Here is a 21,390-nt window from a genome sequence, read left to right on the forward strand (position 1 = left end):
AGGTCCCTCTTTTAGAGATGGCTAAGCTTCCTGCTCAAAGGAAGCAAATTAGGAGGGCTTTTGATTTTGAGGATGAACCTGATGACCCTCCCGTTATCTTACAAAATATGTACCTTGGTAGGAAAAATGGAGGTCATGAGCCATTTGTGTTGTCATTAGTGATTAATAACCTCATGCTTCACAAATGTATGCTTGATTTAGGTATCTTTGCTAATGTTATGCCATTAAAGGTCATGCATCAATTAGAAATGGACATCACTAGGCCATATAAGAATGTTTGTGGTTTTGAGTCTTGACTCCAAGTCTATTCCTGTACATGGTCTCATTAAAGATGTGAAAGTATCCCTGGCAACTAACACAAACATTTCTGTGTTGATGGATATTATAGTCATTGATGTGCCAGATGTTGGAAAATGCAAAGTGGCAACTTATTAAATCTTATTTTCCTTAACCTTAATATTTGCTTGTGAACTTTGTTAATCTTCTTCAGTTCTTTAGTTAGATCTTTTCATCAAACAAATATTAAGAACGAAATAGTAACAATAGAGGACACAAAAATTAGGCTCTCAACTAGGGCAAAACCTGGTAAACTTTTCTCTTCTTATAGAATCTGCTTCAAAATGAGACACAAAAACCCAAACCCTAGACCAAGTCCTTCTCTAAGTACCAATTCAGCCCTCCAACAAGTCTTTCCTTGATTTTGCACCAACCAACTTCAAACTGCAACTTCGACCTGCCAACTTCATTAGTGCAACTCGTCCTGCAACTTTGACCCTGCAATTTTGGTGTTGCAGCTTCTATGGAAACCCTAATTCTGCCTCCCCCTGAGACCTTCCTAGAGCAAGACAACTCTTCCCAAGGTCAATGAGGTTAAGGTAGGGTATCCTTCCTTCCAACTACAAAATACTACACTTCGTCTTCCTGCAACTCAAACCTGCAACTTTGGCCTCTTTTTGTTGCACCAGAAACCCTAGAACTTCGCACGTGTGAGAGAGATAGAGCCCAAAACAATATTTTTTGCCCTTCTTTCTTCTCCTAGACCTTCACTCTTCTTCTTCATGCTTTCCAGATATAGATCAAACTCTTTCTTGAGAGATTGAACTTATGGAGTGACTGAGTCTCAAATGAGGGCGAACTTCTCCTTTATATAGCCTTTTCAAGGGGTCGAATTCCCTCCTTTAGGCCGACTTATACTTTTGGAGTTTCCAGGATTTTCTAGACTCAAAATATTTTTTTTAACAATTATATTTTGCCCGAAAGGGTCTTATAAACATGATGTTGGCTCCTTTGACTCATGACAATAAATCCTAAGGCCTAACAAACCCTGGAAGAATGAAGAAATGCTTTTACCTACAAGACCATCAATAAAGAGCATGAAACCCATGCTTTAATAATAATAACTTTTTCTTTTCTTCTCTTGTTTGTTACATGGGATACATATTGAAATGAGTACTACAACAATTATGAACACCGAAACTAGTTACATTTTGAACACCAGATGCATGGGGTATATTACTATCAAGAAAATGGTGTTCATCAATAGGTGGCCAATTGCAAATGGATTTATCATATGCCACTATTCCAAATTTTGATGGGACACCATTTGTGTTATATAGGGAACCTCAACTTCCTGATCATGTTGAAGACATTGAGCCTTTCCCTTTACCTACCCCTAATAATAATAAGACCATAGTTAGCAAAAACCCAAAGGTTGCGAGCCAAAAACCTCCTAGTGGGCCCCCAAATTCCATTAAGCCTCCTAGTCCATAAGAGGCTTGCCACATTAAGAAGTCTAACTCAAGGCCGACCATGGTGGAAAAGTAACTAGGTTCAGTCTTCATAATTATTTATGTACTTGTATCAATTTGTGTTTTATGTAAAAAAAGAAAAGTAATTTTATTTAAGCATGGGTTTCATGTTCAAGTCTAGGTCAAGCATGTTCTTCATGCTTCTAGGTTTTTGTTAAGTCAAAGGATTAATTTTGAGTCAAAATCCATTGGGACTCTTTCTAAGAAAAAGGAAAATATTATTCTTTTTTATTTAAAAAGAGTCCACTAGTCCACCATAAGATCAAGTTAGCCCTCTTGTTGGTCAAGTCGGCCTGCTGAACAATCATGACCCTTCATAGTGACGAACAATGACATATAGGTGTGAAGCCTCCATCAAAAAGACAAAAGTTCAGTTGAGTTTTTCTGATGAAGTATGTGAGTGGTAGTGGCTGGGATATGCGAAGTTTTTCTATGGAAGAATGTGCGAGTTCTTTGAAGCTTTGTGACAACACTGAATATCTGAAGCAACCTGTAATTTTGTGACAGAACCAAAATCTGAAGAAGTCTACAATTTAGGACAGGGTTGAAGTTTGAAGAAGCTTGATTTTGATTGTGACTTGGAAGGAGGGCTGACTTGGGAATCTTAAGGAGGAAAGAGTCTTGGTCTTGGTCTTGATATCTCATTTTTATTTGATTCTGGAAGAAGAGGATTGTTTGGGTTTGTGAAAATTCCTCAACCGGAATTCCTACTACAGGAACTGATAATATTACTCCTATTTGTTAAATTCCTTTAAACAGATTACTTGCAGTTTCCTACGACGAATATCGTAATACATACACTGCAACCTTCACTTAATTAAATATTATGCGGAAACAAGAGACTGAGCAAGAAAGAAAATACAACACAATTGACATCGTTATTTTTGGACAAATGTCCTCGGAAAGTCCCAATGTGGGAAAACCGATGCAACAACTCTAAGGGTTTTATATTATTAAGCAGTAGTTTCTGAATGCAACTCTGGATGCCCTCCCGACAATCGAGTTACAAAGAAATACAACTGGCAGAGAAGAATGATGAGATTACCTCACTTTACTCGACAAATCCTGGCTGTTCCGGCCGCTGAATCAACTGTCCCTGACTACAACTACGTTGCCCCTGCGTAGTAAATACGTGGGCCTGCGTGGAGCTCTCTGAGGCTCTGTGTCAACTCAACTGGGAAACGTCTTGCTTTTGGAGCAGTTTCCAGTCCTCTCGGCTCAGAAATATCAGCTCCTTTGCAAAACTCGGACTTCTGTGTCAGTGACAGAGTTGCCTCTGCGTTAGCCTTTCTGTCTCAGCATCAAGCTATGCATGGGCCCTTCTTGCTCAGCGTTAACCCCTTTGGTGTCTCTCTGCCTCTCTCTGTTGCGTATCTTGGGCTCTAGAGAAGATACTCCAACCCAATTATCCCTGCCCCTCAACTGTAAGAAATCTACTCGATTAGAATTTCCTCCTGAGAACTTCTCACTTCAGAAATTCAATCTCTTGATCTCTCGGTGTGTTTTCCAAAAGACCCTCAAGCTTCCTTAAATAATCTTCTTGTTGACATTCAACGACCCAGATTAAAAGCTAATCAATGGCTAAGATCATTTTAGCTTGATGCTCGTCTTCTTTTAGAAGTTACATCCACAATTAGATTAATACCCATTAATATTTTTAATTTCCTAAGTTTAGACTTAGTGTCGCATTAAAAAATATTAATTATTTTAATAAAATTGTCTCTAGGTGGAATTTACCAAAACACTTTATGGGTTCTTTAGAATATATGTGCCCAAGCCTCCTTGCAAAATTTGAGGCCTAGAGCACATATGATGCTACCCCAAATCAACACTCCCTCTTAGCGAGGAATGTGCTCTAGCAATATACGCTGTTGCATACTTCTTTGACTCTGAAGCATCATCCTCTGCGCTGCTGATGTTTGACATGCTGTCCACCAACTACTGCGCTGCTGATGTTTGACATGCTGTCCACCAACTACTGCGCTGCTGCTGACACTGTCATTGTCAACACTGCATCCGTACTACAACTCCCTCTCAAGCGCTGCATCTATGCTGCTGCTAGCACTGTGACTGCCAACTGCCATTGCACTGCAAACTGTTGCTGCTACTCTATCAACAATGGAAAAACATCCAAAAGTAATGAATTAATTGTGTTCAGTATGATACCACGTGAATGTTGGAGCCTCACTGTTGCTATTCTCTGCACTGAGCCTCTGAATCTACTGCGCTGCTGTTGACCTCTGCACTGCTGCCAACTCTGCTCTGCGCTATTCAGTCTCTGGCGCTCCTAGCCACTGCAACTCTCTCCGACACTCCTCGGCACCATCCGACACTAGTCCATTCTGCTACTTCTGATCTGGGTTCCTGTAGCAAGGAAATGATCCTAGAGGTGGACTCCTCAAGGATCCTGCCCATCTGTAGCTCTTTCGAACTACAACTCCAAATCTGCCCACCTCCCTCCTGGAGGTATCTCGACTGTCATCTCTGCCACAAAAATGTCGAACTGCTCCTCTCTGCTCTTACTGTTGCTGCTCAGCCAATAAGAAAATGGACTTCTTGGCGGGAAGTCTACTGAGGAAAAGTTTCCTCACTGTGCTTCCCTTCTCTCTTCTGACGTCTTTCAGCCTAGCAATCTTCCTGCTGAAAATCTGCGTCCCACCAGCATCTCCTCACGTTGAGGCTTCATCGCTGCTCCCTTTGTCCCGACAAACTTTCGAATTGGGAGTCCTTCCTGTCTGTCGACTCTCTCAAAGAGAGACTGCCTCGAAAATCAGCCCTCTGGCTAGGACTGCACGAACCCTCTAGGGTTTCAAACTGCTGCCTCCTGCAGCTTTTCGATCTCCTTCTTCTGCTCAGCGCTGGATTCTCTGGCACTGCTCTTCTTGTTCCACTTGCAGCTCTGATACCATGTGAAAATTCCTCAACCGGAATCCCTACTGCAACAACTGATAATATTACTCTTATTTGTTAAATTCCTTTAAACAAATTACTTGTAGTTTCCTACAGAAAATATCGTAATACATACACTGCAACCTTCACTTAATTAAATATTATGCGGAAACAAGAGACCGAGCAAGAAATAAAACACAACACAATTGACACCGTTATTTTTGGACAAATGTCCCCGGAAAAACCCAATGTGGGGAACCAGTGTAGCAACTCTGAGGGTTTTATATTATTAAGCAGTAGTTTTCGAATACAACTATAGACGCCCTCCCGACAATCGAGTTACAGAGAAATACAACTAACAAAGAAGAATTTTGAGATTACCTCACTCTAACCGGCAAATCCCGGTTGTTCCGACAGCTGAATTGACTGTCCCCGGCTACAACTACGCTGCCCCTGCACAATAACTGTGTGGGCCTACGTAGAGCTCTCTAAGGCTCTACGTCAACTCAACTGGGAAACGTCTTGCCTTCTGGAGCAGTTTCCAGCCCTCCCAGCTCAGAAATGTCAACCTTTTTGAAAACTCGGACTTCTGCGTGGGTGATTGAGTTGCCTCTGCGTGAGCCTTTCTAGCTCAGCGTCAAGCTCTGTGTGGGCCCTTCTAGCTCTGTGTCAACCCCTCTGGTGTCTCTCTGCCTCTCTCTGCTGCGTATCTTGGGCTCTGGAGAAGATACTCCAACCCAACTATCCCTGCCCCTCAACTGCAAGAAATCTACTCGATCAGAATTTCCTTTTGAGAACTTCTCATTTCAGAAATTCGATCTCTTGATCTCTCAGTGTGTTTTCCAAATGACCCTCATGCTTCCTTAAATAATCTTTTCATTGATATTCAACGACCCAGATTAAAAGCTAATCAATGGCTAAGATCATTTTAGCTTGATCCTTGTCTTCTTTTATAAGTTACATCCACAATTATATTAATACCCATTAATATTTTTAATTTCCTAAGTTTAGACTTAGGGTCCCATTAAAAAATATTAATTATTTTAATAAAATTGTCTCTAGGTGGAATTTCCGAAAACATTTTCTGGGTTCTTTGGAATACATGTGCCCAAGCCTCCTTACAAAATTTGAGGTCTAGAGCACATCCGATGCTACCCCAAATCAATAGGGTTTTCCCCAGTTGTTTATTGTCTCTTGTGATCTTCATGTCTTTATTTTGGTAATTGCTTGATGAAGAAAAGAAACACAAATAATTTGATAAGAAGCCAACTAAGAACACAAGTAATTATCATGTAAGGGAAATCAACCTTTACCTTGAATTTCCAACATGGTATCAGAGCTAAGGTTGAAGGAGTCTAGATGATCACAGGTTGTTACCATTGTTGGCCACACTTTGTCAACAGTCCGAGAAAGCAGAGTGCAAAGAAGTGGAATTTTTTTTTGAAGATCAAAGTCATCGTTTGCCATCATTCATCATTGTAAACCCAATTTCTACAAACTTTCTTGTAAATGATGCTAGTATGACCATTTAATTATTTAACAACACCTGGGTAAAACATTGATTTTGGCAAAGAGTTTCATTCTAGGAAGTTTTTTAACCTCCCCCAATTATGTGTGTTTGTAAACATGCCTAATCGACAGAGTTTTTCTTCCAGCGTAAACCCCAAAGCTAGGGTGTATGTTGTGAATATAATTCATACACAAGTAAACAAGTAAATAAATAAAATAAATGTAAATATTAAATAATCAATATTGATTAGGTTAAATAGTCATTAAGTTAAGTGAAAAGACATGTCCAAAAGACATGCCCTGTCACGAAAGGACACCTGCTTAGGTATATATATGTGGGTCCTCATTGTAACAATCATCACTTGTACAATTATATATATAATAAGTTATTATTACAAATACTTCCGTGTATTTTTATATTCAAGCCTACAAGCTATCAATTTTTATGCTTTAGTGGTATTAGAGCCATGGCGCACAATATAATTATGCGGGTCTTTGAATGTTGTTTGCCACACAATGTGCCATTAATTTCATGTCCCAAATGCGTTGAGCAGTTTAGTAAAATTCAAGAAGCATTTCAGCGTTTAGAACAATCAATTGCAGAAGTTAAAGGATGTCGAAAGGAAATTGATAATAAGGAAGATAATAGCGACAATGAAGAAACAAAACTAGGTGAAGCAGGAAAAGAAGATTTTGATTAGAATGATGATAATGTTGAAGATGAAGGTGTTGCAGAAAATAATCAAGATGATCCAAATGGAAATGATAGAGATGACATTCTAAGCTTGGAAGAAACTGTTAAAAAACATGTTACAGACACTGCGATGGAGGTTGATATGCCAAACAAAATCCAAGACATGTCAGATCCATTGCAGAGTACAAAAAACAGTAATATTGGGGATCATGTTGATATTGAAACAATTAACCAAAAGAATAGTGGGCAACTAGAACAAATATCGGATTTGATGAGGGTTGAAGTTGGTTAGTGTAATGCAGAGAAGCATGCTGTAAATGTCTCTTACAAGAACATTGTGTTAGAAGAAAAGCAAGGCATTCTGGATTCCTCATGGGAGGAAGGTAATGAACGTGGTGACAGGAAACATTTCATTGAGGCATCATCTGAGAGTCTTTCATAGACTTGTGATAAAGAAACAAGAAATGAAGCTGCAGATTTAAACAACCATGTAAGATAGCTTCAATGGTGTCATACCTGAGCAGATTCCGAAGCCAGCAAGGAGGAGACGTGGTTTGATACTGTAGCTTCCTTAGGGCTTGACTTGGATGAGGACTTCATAAGTGTTCCTGAAGACTTTTTTCCTTCTGCAAGCGACACTTTGAAGCAACCATCGTGTAAGATAAAAGACAATTCTTGCGGAGCATTGAGGTGTAAACTAGATCCCGAGATTCCTTACAGGTATATAGATTTGTTGCTGCAAGAATTTGCGTATGATCCGGTTAGACTGCCGCTCACAGAAGACCCAGCTCAGGTTCTATACAACCGAACGACATTGGAAACTATTTGGGATGCCAAGCACGAAGCAGTTAACCCATTTACCTGCCAGCCCTTTGACATTAGCAATGTTATTCCCCAGGCCGAGTTGAGACAAGAAATGCTACGATATATAGTGGAACAATTCAACCCGAACCCTAAGGCTGCCTAGATGAAAATTCGAATGAGTTGCATCAAGTCAAAGTGTGATTATGATGGCATTGTAGTTGATTCAGTAATTCTTTGCATCTCGCGTTTGCATTACTTGCACCATGCAGCTATAACTGATGAATCTAAAATGGTAAACAAAAAGAATGAGGATGATGAAGCGAAGAATGTTGATCTAATTAGTGTAGCACTTGAAGGAGGGCTCTGGTTAATTAATTCTATACTCACAGCCACGTCTCATGAAGAAGGAGAAAATGAGTTTTTCCGACAGTCCAAAGAGATGCTGCAAGAATAAAATATAATAATAGAACCTGTCAGAATGTTGAAACTCGTCCTTGCGGGTTTCAAATGCCTGGGATCGTCTCATTTGCAATTTGGTATAAATATTGTGGTGGCACTTCTTAAGGAAGAAGGCTCTGAAAGAAGGGATAATGTTGTGCGAGTTTTTGGCGATTTTCTTGGAAGGATATGGTGGATGAGTATGATTCACATGTTAAATTGCCACTAGCGGACATGCAGTTTAAAAACAAAACAAAAAACAAAAACGCTGTCGTGCCCCCCCCCGTCAAGCGACGTCTCTTCGTTCAAGGGTCAACGAGCGTGTCTTGTGTCGGTTCACTCAGCTCGATATGTATATGGCGTCGGGCATTGGTTCACATGTAATACAAGCTTCCGCCGTTGTTCACGCTGCCATCGACCACGCTGCTAGGCACAACATTCTCAGCCGACACCTTTTCCTGTGCTGTCGTCGACGTCGACCACGTTGCCAGGCACAACATTCTAAGTTGACACCCTTTCTTGTGTTGTCATCCGTCTGCCCTGCGTGTTCCCCTTGTCGAACTGCCTGTCCACATAGTCAGTCACCTTGTTGCTTGTCGGCTGGGCTCTCAAACCAAACACAACACCACACTCCGCCGTTTGGATCGTGGGTAAATCGTAGTCAAACGGGTGCAGCTTCGACAGTGTGGATTCACGTCAGGTTCACCAGTCAGACGATGTGGCTGCTGCGATTTTTTTTGGCTTACAATAATTTTATATATATACTAAGGTTATCAAGGCTTGTTCTTTACGAAGCCCATTAGAGGGGCATTTCAGAGCCTCTTCCAGAAGCACTATAACTTTAGTACAGGATGCAGGGTCTAGGCTTGTGTCTGCCAGAGCATAAGCTTTTAAAAAATACGCCTCAAATGATCTTTGAATATCAATAGATTCTTCTGCCTTCTTTAATGCCTCTTCACGATGACCAGTGTCATACAAAATCCACCCTTCGTATACTAGCCTTTCATGCTCATGGCTAGCATGCTTGCGTGCCAACCGCAGACTACGCATTACAGCGTTTGGACAATTTAACCTTAATAGCAACAAAGATTGCCGAACCCGCAACAAACCCTTGCCAAGATCTTTTTTCAACATTTGATGAACCACAACCAACGATCCAATATCATCAAGACAGGACCACCGGTCATAAAGTTGCATCCAACAATCTGCCTTAGTCCATTGCTAAGATTATTGCTATTTAAAATTTTAAATAATCAATTTATAAAAAAAAATAGAGTTATTTTAAAAAAATAAAAAAATATAATTAGAGTTATTAAAAAAAATAAAATAGAGTTATAAAAAAAAATTCGATAACCTTGGATTCAAGATAGTGTTACCAAGCGAATTATACACACAGAGGTACCAATGGCGTCGAGTTACATATGTCGAGATGACAAAAGCAAACTGAATGGAATTGCTGACAATAAGCTTTGAGGACAAAGCTTCTAAAGGAAGGGGCTATGTTATGAATATAATTCATTAACAAGTAGATAAATAAAATGAAAGTAAATATTAAATAATCAAATATTGATTAGGTTAAATAGTCATTAAGTTGAGTGAAAAGGCATGTCTAAAAGACATGCCCTGTCACGAAAGGACACCTGCGTAGGTATATATATGTGGGTCCTCATTGTAACTATCATCACTTGTACAATTATATATATCTAATAAATTATTATTACAAATATTTCTGTGTATTTTTATATTCAAGCCTACAAGCTATCAATTTTTATGTTTTAGTGTAATTCGTTGACAAGGTCTTAGGTGAGTCCTAGTGTTTATTGAGTCCGATGTAAAAGTGTGTTTAGGAATATTTTTAGTGCATGGTCCCTCGCAATTAGAAACCATGGCTAAATTATTTTATTATAGACACACTTGGTTTCATACTCTAGATCATATTGTGTCACAAAATTGGGTAATATCTTGAGTGTATGAGTCTAAATGTATTTTTCCTTTTCAAGGGTTGATATTGTAATAATTTGATGTAAAAAAATATTTTAGTGCATGGTCCCTCATGTTTTGACACCATGGCTAAAATATTTGAGGGTGGAAAAATTATTAATCCGCTTTAGTGTCAATTAATTAATTTTTCTGGCTAAATTAAATTAAATCCTAAGCTAGAAAACTAATTAATTTTGAGTCAAAAAATAATTATAGAGAAATTAATTTCTCTTCAAGTGGAAAATAATAAAAAATTCGTGGGTCAAAGGAAAGTCAAATTTTGGAGCCTCTCCACCAAGGGAAAAATAGATATTTTAAGAAAATTTGAGCCATTGGACCTTGGTGGTTAAGTCAAAGTCAAATTTTTGAGGAAATTAATTCAAAATATTAATTTTTGGATTAATTAAAAGTGGTGTTTAGGAAAAATTCGATTTTTTTCTCAAAATTAAAATTCAACGGTGGATATTAAAAGATGATTAAGTTATTTTCAACAGTCGAGATTATTTTGACAGGGATCAAGCCAACTAGCTGTTATTTTCCACTTGGAGGGGTATATTTGTATAAAGAAGTTATTTTGCTTCTATTTGATATCTTTGGATGATGTAATTCTTGAACGCTGGTATTGAGTTGCTGCTCTGCTGGGAATATTTTGTATCATAATAGAAAGACTTAGGGGTTCAGTTCATGGTGTTTTTCTTCTGCTGATCTGTGGTATGTGTTAGCTATGTGTAATCCTATTTTGAGCTGAATATTGATAAATTATTGTTATTTCATTTGTCAGTGATAAGAACATTCTATTGATATATCCTATCTTAGGTGATCTGATTCGCCACATGATTAAACAATTTTCTTGAGAATATAATAGAGATTTACAGGTATGCTAGCCTTTGGGCTCCAAGTTCACAAAATGTGGGGAAGAGTTGACTATGTTTGGGCTTTGAGATTTTTTTATGGTATTTGATTTTGCAGAAGGGTCTCGGCGAATATTTAGTTTTTGAAATTTGCTCATCCATTATTATTTATGCAAAATTATTTTCTCCATTTTTTTTTTTATAAATTTTGTAAATATTGTATATTTGTAAATTATTCGTAAATAAATTTGTAAATTATTTCTAACCCATTTGTTTTGCAGCACTTGGGGTTTTATATTTTGTATATATATTTGGGGTTTGGCAATCTTTGATTTATTTGTGCAGGTGAACTTCAAGTTGATCGAGAGAATTTTGTTGGGGTTTTGAGGTAGATCTAGGCCTAGGAAGGCAAGATCTAGCCTCCAAGCTCAATGTCCAGCTTGAAGAGAAAGCTGTCCAACATTGTTTGCGGTGATTTGTGGCAATTTTTGGTATTTGCAAGGTTTGGAATTTTTTTTCAAGGCCTTGGGCCTTGCCGTCCTCCATTTTCAGCCTAGTCGTAGGGCTTAGAAGCCTCCTAGGGCCCTCAAACCTCCTCTTTCCCCTAGGCCGTAGCCTTTTAGGGTTAGCCGTGGGCCTAAAAAGGCCTCGACCCCCCTTTAGAGGAGCTGAGCAGCCCTCAAGGGGCCTCAAACCTCCTCCTTGACCCTTTCCGTGGCCTCTAGGAGGCCCTCCTCCCTCTCGGACTCCCTTTTTACCTAGCTGTAGCCCTCTAAGGGCTTTTCCCTTGGCCGCTAGCTCTTCTAGGGCTCTTTCACCCCAGTGTCAGCCTTTGTGGACTTATCTGCCCTTGCCTTGACCTTTACCGGGCCTTTTGGCTCTTCCTTTTCCCTTCTTTGGCCTCTAGCCTTGCCTTGTGCTTCTTCTAGCCCTAGTCTTGGGGCTTCCTAGCCTTCTAAGTTCTAACCCTTGCCCTAGCCTTGTATTCTGTCATCTCTGGTTTTGCATTGTTTTAGTGGGCTAACATTGTGGTTTCGCAGGTGGTTGCAGGTGGCCAAACTCATTGGAAGTCAAACTAGCCTTCAACTAGGCCTAAAGGCCTCTTGGTTTGGTTTATAACTCTCTAACTTCATCACTGACCAAATTTAAATTTATAAAATATTTATGCCAACAGTATATTAAAGGCCTAACACGTTTTAAATAAGCCTAAAATTCGTCAATAAGTTATCTAGTGCATTAAGAAGTAAACCTAAGCTAATTTGAATGCATATAAGTGGTTTTCTTGTGGGTTGTTTGTTTTATTTCAGATCTGATATATTTGCTACAGCCACATAAAAACACCTATAGCAATGATTAAATCTCATAACAGTGGCATAATAATTCATTGGTAATCATATTTCATCATTACATTGTCACTAGCACTCATTGGGCTTGCACCTCTATGCATAATTAATCATTTTCTGAAGGCTGTAATAATATTTCAAGGTCTGAAATTTACTGCATAGGGTCTGATATAAAAATTACAATTGTGTTAAAAGTGGTTGAAAGACATCTAATCTCACTTAGCTCTGATTTCTTACATCTTGTGGATCTTGGATAAGTGTTTATTTGAGGAATTGGGTGATTTTCTTATCACTGCAATCACATGTTTATTGGCTGATCCATATTACATTTCTGAATCATTGGCATCGAGTTGCACTCTAGCATTCACACACATAAGTGCTCTGATCAAGACGATAAGTGTTTAATTGGCTAATTTCTCTAAAGACTAAGTGACATTGTAATTAATGATCTTGTTTCTTATTGCTATTGTCATTGGATACATTGCTCATTGTTGAAATTGGATATATCTTGTATGATAAGGGATCTAATTGTGTATCTAATTGGCATATGAAAGTTCATTGTTTAAAATTTTGAAGATTGTTAATTGTATTGTGTATCTCTTGAGAAATTGTCTATTGGTAATAATGTCAACACCACATTTTCTGGCACTGTTAAGTTTAAGCACTTTCTCTTGTGGTTAAGGTTGTCTATTGTTTAAGTATTTCATGGTTCATAATTGAAGATCATTGTAATTGAGTACTTAAGTCATTAAATAATCTCACCTTAAGAGCACTCATCTCTTGCACTTGCATTCTAAGACTAGCCTCTTGCAATTATAAATTTACTTCCAAGCATAAGCTTGGTCGATAGAGAGATAGGCCCACCTTTCTCATCTAGCTTGTGGAGTCTAGAAACTCTTTAGTAGTTAACACGGTGACCTTGTAGTCGTCAGAGCCACAATCTCTGCAGCACCAGAGGCATTGGGTGGTTAGAACCCCAGGGGAGGTATCATTAATCAAGCCTCAACTTGCTTCCTTTGGTTTCTCTCTCACAACTTACTCTAGAGACTAGCTTCAAAACAGTTAAGAGGAAGAATACACATAAAATAGGTATATAACTTAAAATAAACCAAGATTCTGCATCTCACCTAAATTGTAGGACTTGCATCTCATTTAGGATAGTGAAGCATCCTTAAGCAACCACTGTTCATCCGGTAACTTGGTAAATAATTCGTTTTGAGCAAGTAATTGACTCCATTTAAGGCACTGGTCTTCCGCGATAATCTAATCAAATCATTTAACTTGCTAATTCTACCAAGTTGCTAGGCCATTCAGTGGTGTCTCCTGGACTTGTTGGTTGCCAACAAGTCTCCAACCTTCACATTTCATAGGGATTACCCCCGATAGCTTGTTGTAGGGAGACAACTAGAACGGAGAGGGCAGGGATCAGAGTGACAACCCCTGTCTTGAGCGTTGTTGCATATTGCTTGTACAGTTTGGGCAACAACAGACATAATGAAGAAAGAAAGTCTACTACCAGAAGGATCCTAAGTGCCCCATCTTGGGCATGGCCAAGAGGTGCGGGTCTGCCTTTGCATTGAACTAATTGTCTTGTAAACGTTTGGTACCATTTCTTTATTTGTTAATATTTATTCTTGTTACTTATTACTGGTAGTTGGATTTATTCATGTTACTTATCAATGGTCTGATTTATGATTAATACGGGTTCACTTATTAATTTGGCTTATGATCTGGTGCTTAACTTAGTGACTCGATGGTTAATTGATATTATTACTTACAATTGTTTTTCTTGCTTATTTAAACTACCTTGATGAGTTGTATTAATGTGAGGCATTGTGATATTAATATAGGAGCTGCTTTAGCGCTCCTGCTTTGTGTAGACATCATTGTACCTAAACACAGTCCCATTGACCTACTTCAGTTTTCATTTGTTGGATATTAATACATTTATTTTATCTTATTTTATCTATCTAAGTTGCTTCTAGAGATACCTAAGGTCTTTGCAAACTTGTAGGGAAATTGTTCTTTCTTGGAATTGGAATTACCCTTTGTGGAAGAGTTTCACCTGCTTATTTTACCCTCCTGGATTTTCTTTTTGATATTTTTAGTGGCCTTGCAGATTTGGTATTCAGAAAGTCCATTTTAAGGGATGAACCTGTTATTTTTCTGACAGCAAACTAGAAGCAAACCTAGATAAAAATTGTCTCTGGAAAAAACAAAACTAACAATTTTAACTCCAATTGACAAGGTGATAGAGAATTAAGATACTCTTGATAGTCCTAGCTGGATTAAGGGCTATGTGGTTTTGAATTAATGTAGTGGACAATGATTTGAATAATTGATGCCTCTCTTTGACTTTGCTTAAGAGTGCTTCCTATATCTCGGATACGAATTGGAACACTTAATATAAATTGATGGTAATCAATTAAACAAGATTGAAAAGTAACATGAACGTATTGCTTAAGGGATGTTTATCACAACTGCCATTGTAAATCTTAGATTGTAGAAGCCTATCATTTTCATTAGGCTAGACATTCAAGTTGGATGATTATAATTCTAAAATGTGCTAACGGTCATTATTATTATTCGAGATAATTAGTTTATTCTTTCTATCTTGATTGCCTTTACATTTCGTGGTATGTGCCTTGAAAATGAACAAAATATCAAATATGTTATGTAACTTGATTCAACTTGGTTGCAGCTTGCACACTTGATTGAACCTGTGGAAAAGAGAATCGAAGCAATTGAAAACTACATAAAGGTGACAAATTCAAATGACGCATGGTATTAGTTTCTAAAGTTGCTCCCTTTATGTCTTACCATTTTTTGGAATTGCCACCAGAATTACACATACAGAATTGCAACCAGAATTATGCATACCGAATTGCAGATAGGAGAGAGAGATTTAATATAATTCATCATTCATTATGTGTGAGAAACATTACATAGCATTGTATCAATGAGGGAGACATAAGTTATGTAACCCCTTTCCATACCTAACCACTAACGTGTGACTTAATTAATGTTAATTCATAGTAGCTTAACTTCATTGCATCATAAACTAACTTTATAATATAAAGTACTTCTAACTTGAATCTCTTAAGTTATGCTATAGTATAAAGTATGACCATTATTAAATATGTATTTGAACACTCTTCTTGATGGCTATAGTTGACACAATTTCATGTTCCAAAACATAACCCAACTTATTGATTCGGGTTCCTTCAGCTACCGGAATCATCCAAGATCTTTTACCTCTGTGATGTTAGAATTGCATTTAAAAGAGAATAAAAGAACACATATGCGTGCTTAAGAAAGAGGAAACATGACAACAATCAACAAGTCAAAACACGAGACATTTGATAACGGAGTTCGTCCAATGTGGACTACGTCTCGGGCCCGGTGTCAAGATGGTGGAGGCCGCTTCATATACTGCTGGAAATGATGATGATGTACATGGAAGATTCTTTGTCATAGAAAGGACATACACCCTCAAACAAGAGTGGCTTGTCTCTCCATGAGATGTTCCGCTTACAAGAATTCTCACTCAAGAAGGCTTCCTCTTAGCATGACAACTTAACATGATCTCACACAATGTGGCAATGAGTATCCCTTCAACATAGTTACACAGGGATCTGAAGCATAATACATAGCATGAAAAGCTAAAGACATCTCACATAATGTGGCAATGATGATCCCTCAACATAGCATCAAATAGGGATCTCACAAATAATACATCATCTCAGCAATAATGAAAGTAAACATGACATGGCTTCTTCAAGTACTTTCACTTCTGAATTTGGACGAAAAATGAGAGGCTCAACTGCAAAAACTGACTGCACCACTGAATTTTTGGCGTCGAGTGGTGTAAAATCGACTATCCATTCGTCGAATTCTGACACGTCAAAATCTGGGCCTACAGGAATCTTTTAGATTCCCCATGATTCTCCAAAGATTCTGCTCCATGCGCTGACTGGAGATCTTCTCCTCAAATGGAAAATCTGATCTCACAATTGCAATCCTTGCAGAATTTTGAGACTTTGAGTATGAACTTGGTTGCATTCTGACTCTGGCAAATTTCAGCCTCCAAGGGAATCTAAAGATTCCTCAAGATTCTTTAAAGATTTTCTTTTGTGGGATTCTTGCAAATCTGCTGCTCAGATGGTGAATCCGACTTCACGATCGCGTTCCCTACGAAAATCTGAGAAAAATGACTGTAAACTTGATATCATTGTGACAAAATGAATTTTTACCTCCTAGGGAATCTTTTAGATTCCTCTTTGCATTAGGGAATATTCACTGAGAATCTATCTCGAAAAACGTTCCATCATGGTTCTGCCTCTAGCTTGGCTCGCGGTTCCACCGCTCCGCGTTCTGCTGCTTCGTTACTCCGTTGGCCTGCTTCCTCTTCCCCGTGCGAATGAAAATTCATGTTTTTAGATGTTTTCGCCGACGGAGATGTCAACATGAAGCCATTTGGCTTAACGGTAATTTGGTGGATTATTTTGGGAGTGCGTTGGGTTCAAAACCTGCCCACCCAATTTTAACACTGCATATCATCTTATGGTGTAGCGGTTAAGATTTATGACATACCCGACAATCACATGTAACAATATGAGCTAGTGGTCGGTAACTTGGAGTTGGCGGTTGGCGTGTCAGCATTCTTTTAAACGTTTTGTTACATATTACGTTGTAACACAACGAATCCAATATATTTTAAAACTATGTTGTGGTTATGCCAACCTTTCAAACTTTTTTATGCCATTTAATATGGCTTTATAATATTTCAAAAGAATTCATTCATGTTTTATAATGTTTCTTTTAAATGGCCCAAACTTAGGATGTGTTTAAATAACAACAAAATTTGTTATTATTTATTATTGTTTGATTTTTGTTTATTAAAATAACCATATTTCATGATTTTGTTTTTATATGGTATTTTAATATTATGGGTTTCTTTTTGTCTTTTTGTGCAGGGTTAGGAACAAATGGTAGCGCGCCATGTGTCGATGGTTTAGTAGCCATTCAGTCACCACATAAACTTAGTGGGCCCCATTTGCTGACTGGGATGCCATGTGGTACCCTATGGGCCCCACTTTTTCCCTGCCTTCTCAAACTTTAAAGAGTCTTAAATTGGTCATACGGACTCGGATTTGAATGCCGTTCACATTGTTGGAATCAGGGCGACGAGCACTTCGATCTGGTCCTAGTTCGAGAGCAATTTGACCACTTTGAATTTTGAGATATTTTGAGCCCTCTTGGACTTCTAAGTGTGTCTAGAGCCACCTGGATCACTTATCCAGACCAATCTAGTTGTAGACACTGCACACAACCCGCGTTTGAGTAGTGTAATCAATGAACAACAGAGTAAGGTTCACAACTACCCTTTATGTTGTCCTTTTTGTGCATTACAAAATTCTCATTGATGCTACCACAACATGAGAGATAAAGCTAATTGAAAGACTTGTATCCAACATGGTTGATTCTGAGCATGCCAAGCCATCAACCATTTGATCATCCATTGACTCACTAGTTGTCATTGGAGTCAATGATTGCTGAAAATTCAATCTTTCTACCATTGATGTAGAATCTGGTTTTTTTCTCTAGTAAACACACCTTTTGAACATCTTGGTAAGAACAATAATCTTATGCTAAAACACCAGGGTTTTAGACCCTGCCATGACCCGTAAAGAGTCCAGCTTGTCAATTGGCACCTCTTGTAGCTGGACTTTGCCACTCTTTACATTCATTGTGCTACTCCACCGGCCTAATAGAACTCCCATGGATGCATTTACCTTTTCTTGCTTCTCTATAGAAACAACTTTGCCTTTACCTTCCTTGAGTGAGAGTGTCGAGAGAATTGAACCCGTGACCTCTCAACAATAGAGGTGATTTCAAGAACTTGACCATTTGAGCTAACCCTCAAGGCTAGTAATTACTTTATTTATTAAAGTGAGTTTAATCTAATGAACTGCAAAGGTTATTTGTATTAGTGAATTAGATACATCACAATCGTTAATCTCAAGTGAAGTTGAGATTTAATCTCAACTATCAATCACTTTGGAGATTAGGGTTGTTGATTTAGTCACAACTCAAACTTATAAAAAGAAGCCGGGCTAAGGGAGAAGACACATTATTGAGCACAAGAAATAGTGAGATAAGTGAGGATCTCAGTGATTGGGTGGAGAAGGAAATTCACTCAAGTGTGCAGAGTTGCTAGAGAAAAGACAACATGAGGATTTGCAGCAAGGAGGAAACTTAACAGTAGAAAATCAAGAACTGATTTTCTGCAGCAAATCCAGCCCACATGTGGCAGAACCAATGTTTTAAAACTCCAACTCCGGTTCGGAAACGGTCGAGGGTCGGCTTCGATTCTGACTCCGACTCGGTATCGACTCGGCCAGTTTGATTTCAATGACTCGGTCATTGTAAAAAATACATCAAATATTTTTTTTTTATAAAAAACATAATTTTAAAGATTTTCATTCATGTTTCCAAACACAAAACTTTAGAATATACAGAGAAGACAACATATGATCAAAGTAGGCTCATGAATATATCCATTATATCAAAATGGCACCCAGTGCACTGTCCGATACAAAGTTCATACTTAGCCACCAATGCCAGGATTCTTTTCTATCTCAGCCTAAGGACAATCACTAGACTACAACAACAATAATACCACTTATCCGCCCCTAATGAAGTCTCAAAACCCTTGATTTAATTTTGGTCAAGCTCCAGAACAATCAGAGGTAAATATGTATTTATTAGTCCATTACCAGAATGTTTGCCTTTTTAAAAACATTGTATGGCTGAATGCATTGTTTCAGTTTTCTAATTCATGCCACTAGGATAACCATACTTCGGCCTTGTAATTTTCAAAACTTTCTCATAGTGATAGATTACTTTAGGGCTATAAATATGCAATAAACAACAACCCAACCATTGATATGTAGGAGGCATAACAACTTTTGACAAATGTGCTTTAGGATTTTTGTCAAAGAGCCGATTCGATCGAGTTGTTACCGAGTCGGCCGAGTTGTTACCGAGTCGACCGAGTCAATGACTGGTTCGGTAACAACCCGGCCAACCGTTTCGTTTTGGCCACCGAGCCGACCCGGCCAGGCATTGGCTCGGTCTGACTCGGCCGAGTCGGAGTTGACTTGGCCGTTTTTTAAAACAATGGGCAGAACCAAGCAGCACACAACATGTGCAGCTATACAACAGTTTGCAGGGAGAAGTTTGCATATTTGGATTTTCTCGCTGATTTCAATGAGTTGTACAGCTTTACAGGTGCTTAGAATTTCTCCAGTGATATCTCAATATAGCTGTAGCTTGTATTTTCTTAGTGGGCAGATTTTCCTAGGTTAGGAAAGCCCTTGTAAGTTTGGAAAAATTTCTAAATGAAAAGATGAATTTTGAAGGGCAAGTTTTATGTGTTTTGTGCAAATGAAATTGGATTTTTTAATTTTTTTCTTTTGCTAAAAATTAAATCTTTATTTACTAATTAAAATCCTAGTAGTAAATTTTGTTCAGCAAGATGAAAATTAAATTAAAAACCAACAAGGAATTTTTGCTAGGAAATAATTTGCAATTTACTATGGTTAGAAAATTTAAGATGTTATCAGCGCTGTTCTGAAGAAGAGGAGGTTGATTTGTGAATTTGCACAACAAAAAACAATAGTAATTTCTTGTGGGCGCTAGAAGGGTTTAGCACATGGTAGTTTTATTTGTTCAGATATGGAAATGACAACTACTAGTCTTAGGTTTGAGGACAAGTTGGATGGAGTTTTTAACTTCCTACCCTGGAAAGCAAGGGTTACCTTGCTGTTGAAGGATACTGATCTTTGGTAAATTGTTTAGAAGGAGATTCAACCACCAACAAATGCAACTCTACTGGAAGCCCATGAGAGGAAGGATATTAAAGCCCAGAGTCATCATGGATGTCGTGAAGGACTATTTGATCCCTCACTTGGCAGAAAAGAAGACAACCAGGGGAATGTTCAAAGCTCTAGTGGATTTGTTCTAGAGCGACATTGTGAACTGGAAGATGATCTTAAAAAATAAATTAAGATCCATCCATATATCAATATTGGACAACGTGACCCGCTACTTCATTAAGATCACCCATGTGCATGATCAACTTGCAACGATTGGAGAAAAGGTGGAGGAGGCAGAACTAGTAAAAGTGGCATTGAATGGGTTCACTAAGTCTTGGGAACCATTTGTTAAGGGAATCTGTGCTCAGGAGCACCTTCCTAATTGGGAGAGGCTTTGGGGTTGCATCTGGGAAGAGGTTGGGGAAGAGTCTAAGGGCATCAGGCAAGGAGGTGGAGAGGAGAACCTAGCCTTGGTGGGTCAAGCCAAGAAAGACAAAGAAAAGGGTTCTACCAAACAGGTCAAAAGTGAAGGGTCAACATCACAACCAAGCATGATGAAGAACTTGAGTAAAATCAATTGTTTCATCTGTCACTAGAATGGGCACCATGCATCACAGTGTTTGGAGAAGAAGAAGGGGAAGGGGAAGCCACAACAAACATCAACATCAACACAGGTTGATGAGTTTGCAGCAAAATTTGAGGACTTCTCGTTGGTCTCTTGTTTGTTTACCAGCACCAACACTAGGAGTGCATGGTATCTGGACAGTGGTGCATCACACCACATGACAGTAACACAAGAGATTTTTAGTAGTTTGACACAGAAAGACACAAATCTACATGTGGAGGTTGGCAATGATGCTAGGTGTTAGTGAGGGGTGTTGGGACCATAATGTTCCAACATGATTTTGGAGGGTCACTAGAGGATAAGGAAGTGCTATATGTTTTAGGGTTGAAGAAAAATTTGCTCTCAATTTCAACTATGGAGGATAGAGGATTTATTGTGTTATTCCAGGGTTCCACCAAGTTTCAAGGATGGGGGACACACAAGGGGGACGTGTGGGAGCACCCCCAAATTATAGGAAAATTCAAGGGGGATAGGGGGACGTGAGAAAGAGAGACGATTCAAATTCAAATTCAATAATGAAATAATTGATTCATACATCATAAATGATTCAATGAAATAGAAATAGTAAC

The 21,390-nt window shown here is 38.5% G+C and overlaps 1 protein-coding gene across 2 annotated transcripts in view; it reads left to right on the forward strand.

Moving 5' to 3' along the window:
• Positions 1 to 21,390, forward strand: part of LOC149154247 (phosphopantetheine adenylyltransferase-like) — a 277,427-nt gene that overhangs the window by 55,820 nt on the left and 200,217 nt on the right. For both annotated transcript variants that reach the window (XM_089440855.1, XM_089440856.1), the window contains exon 4: positions 15,018 to 15,077. In XM_089440855.1, coding sequence (XP_089296981.1) covers positions 15,018 to 15,077 — 60 coding nt within the window. The remainder of the gene's footprint in view (positions 1 to 15,017; positions 15,078 to 21,390) is intronic.

This window comes from Pinus tabuliformis, chromosome 9 (assembly GCF_031772625.1).
Source record: "Pinus tabuliformis cultivar Carrire ecotype Pingquan chromosome 9, CPIR1, whole genome shotgun sequence".
NCBI lineage: Eukaryota > Viridiplantae > Streptophyta > Pinopsida > Pinales > Pinaceae > Pinus > Pinus tabuliformis.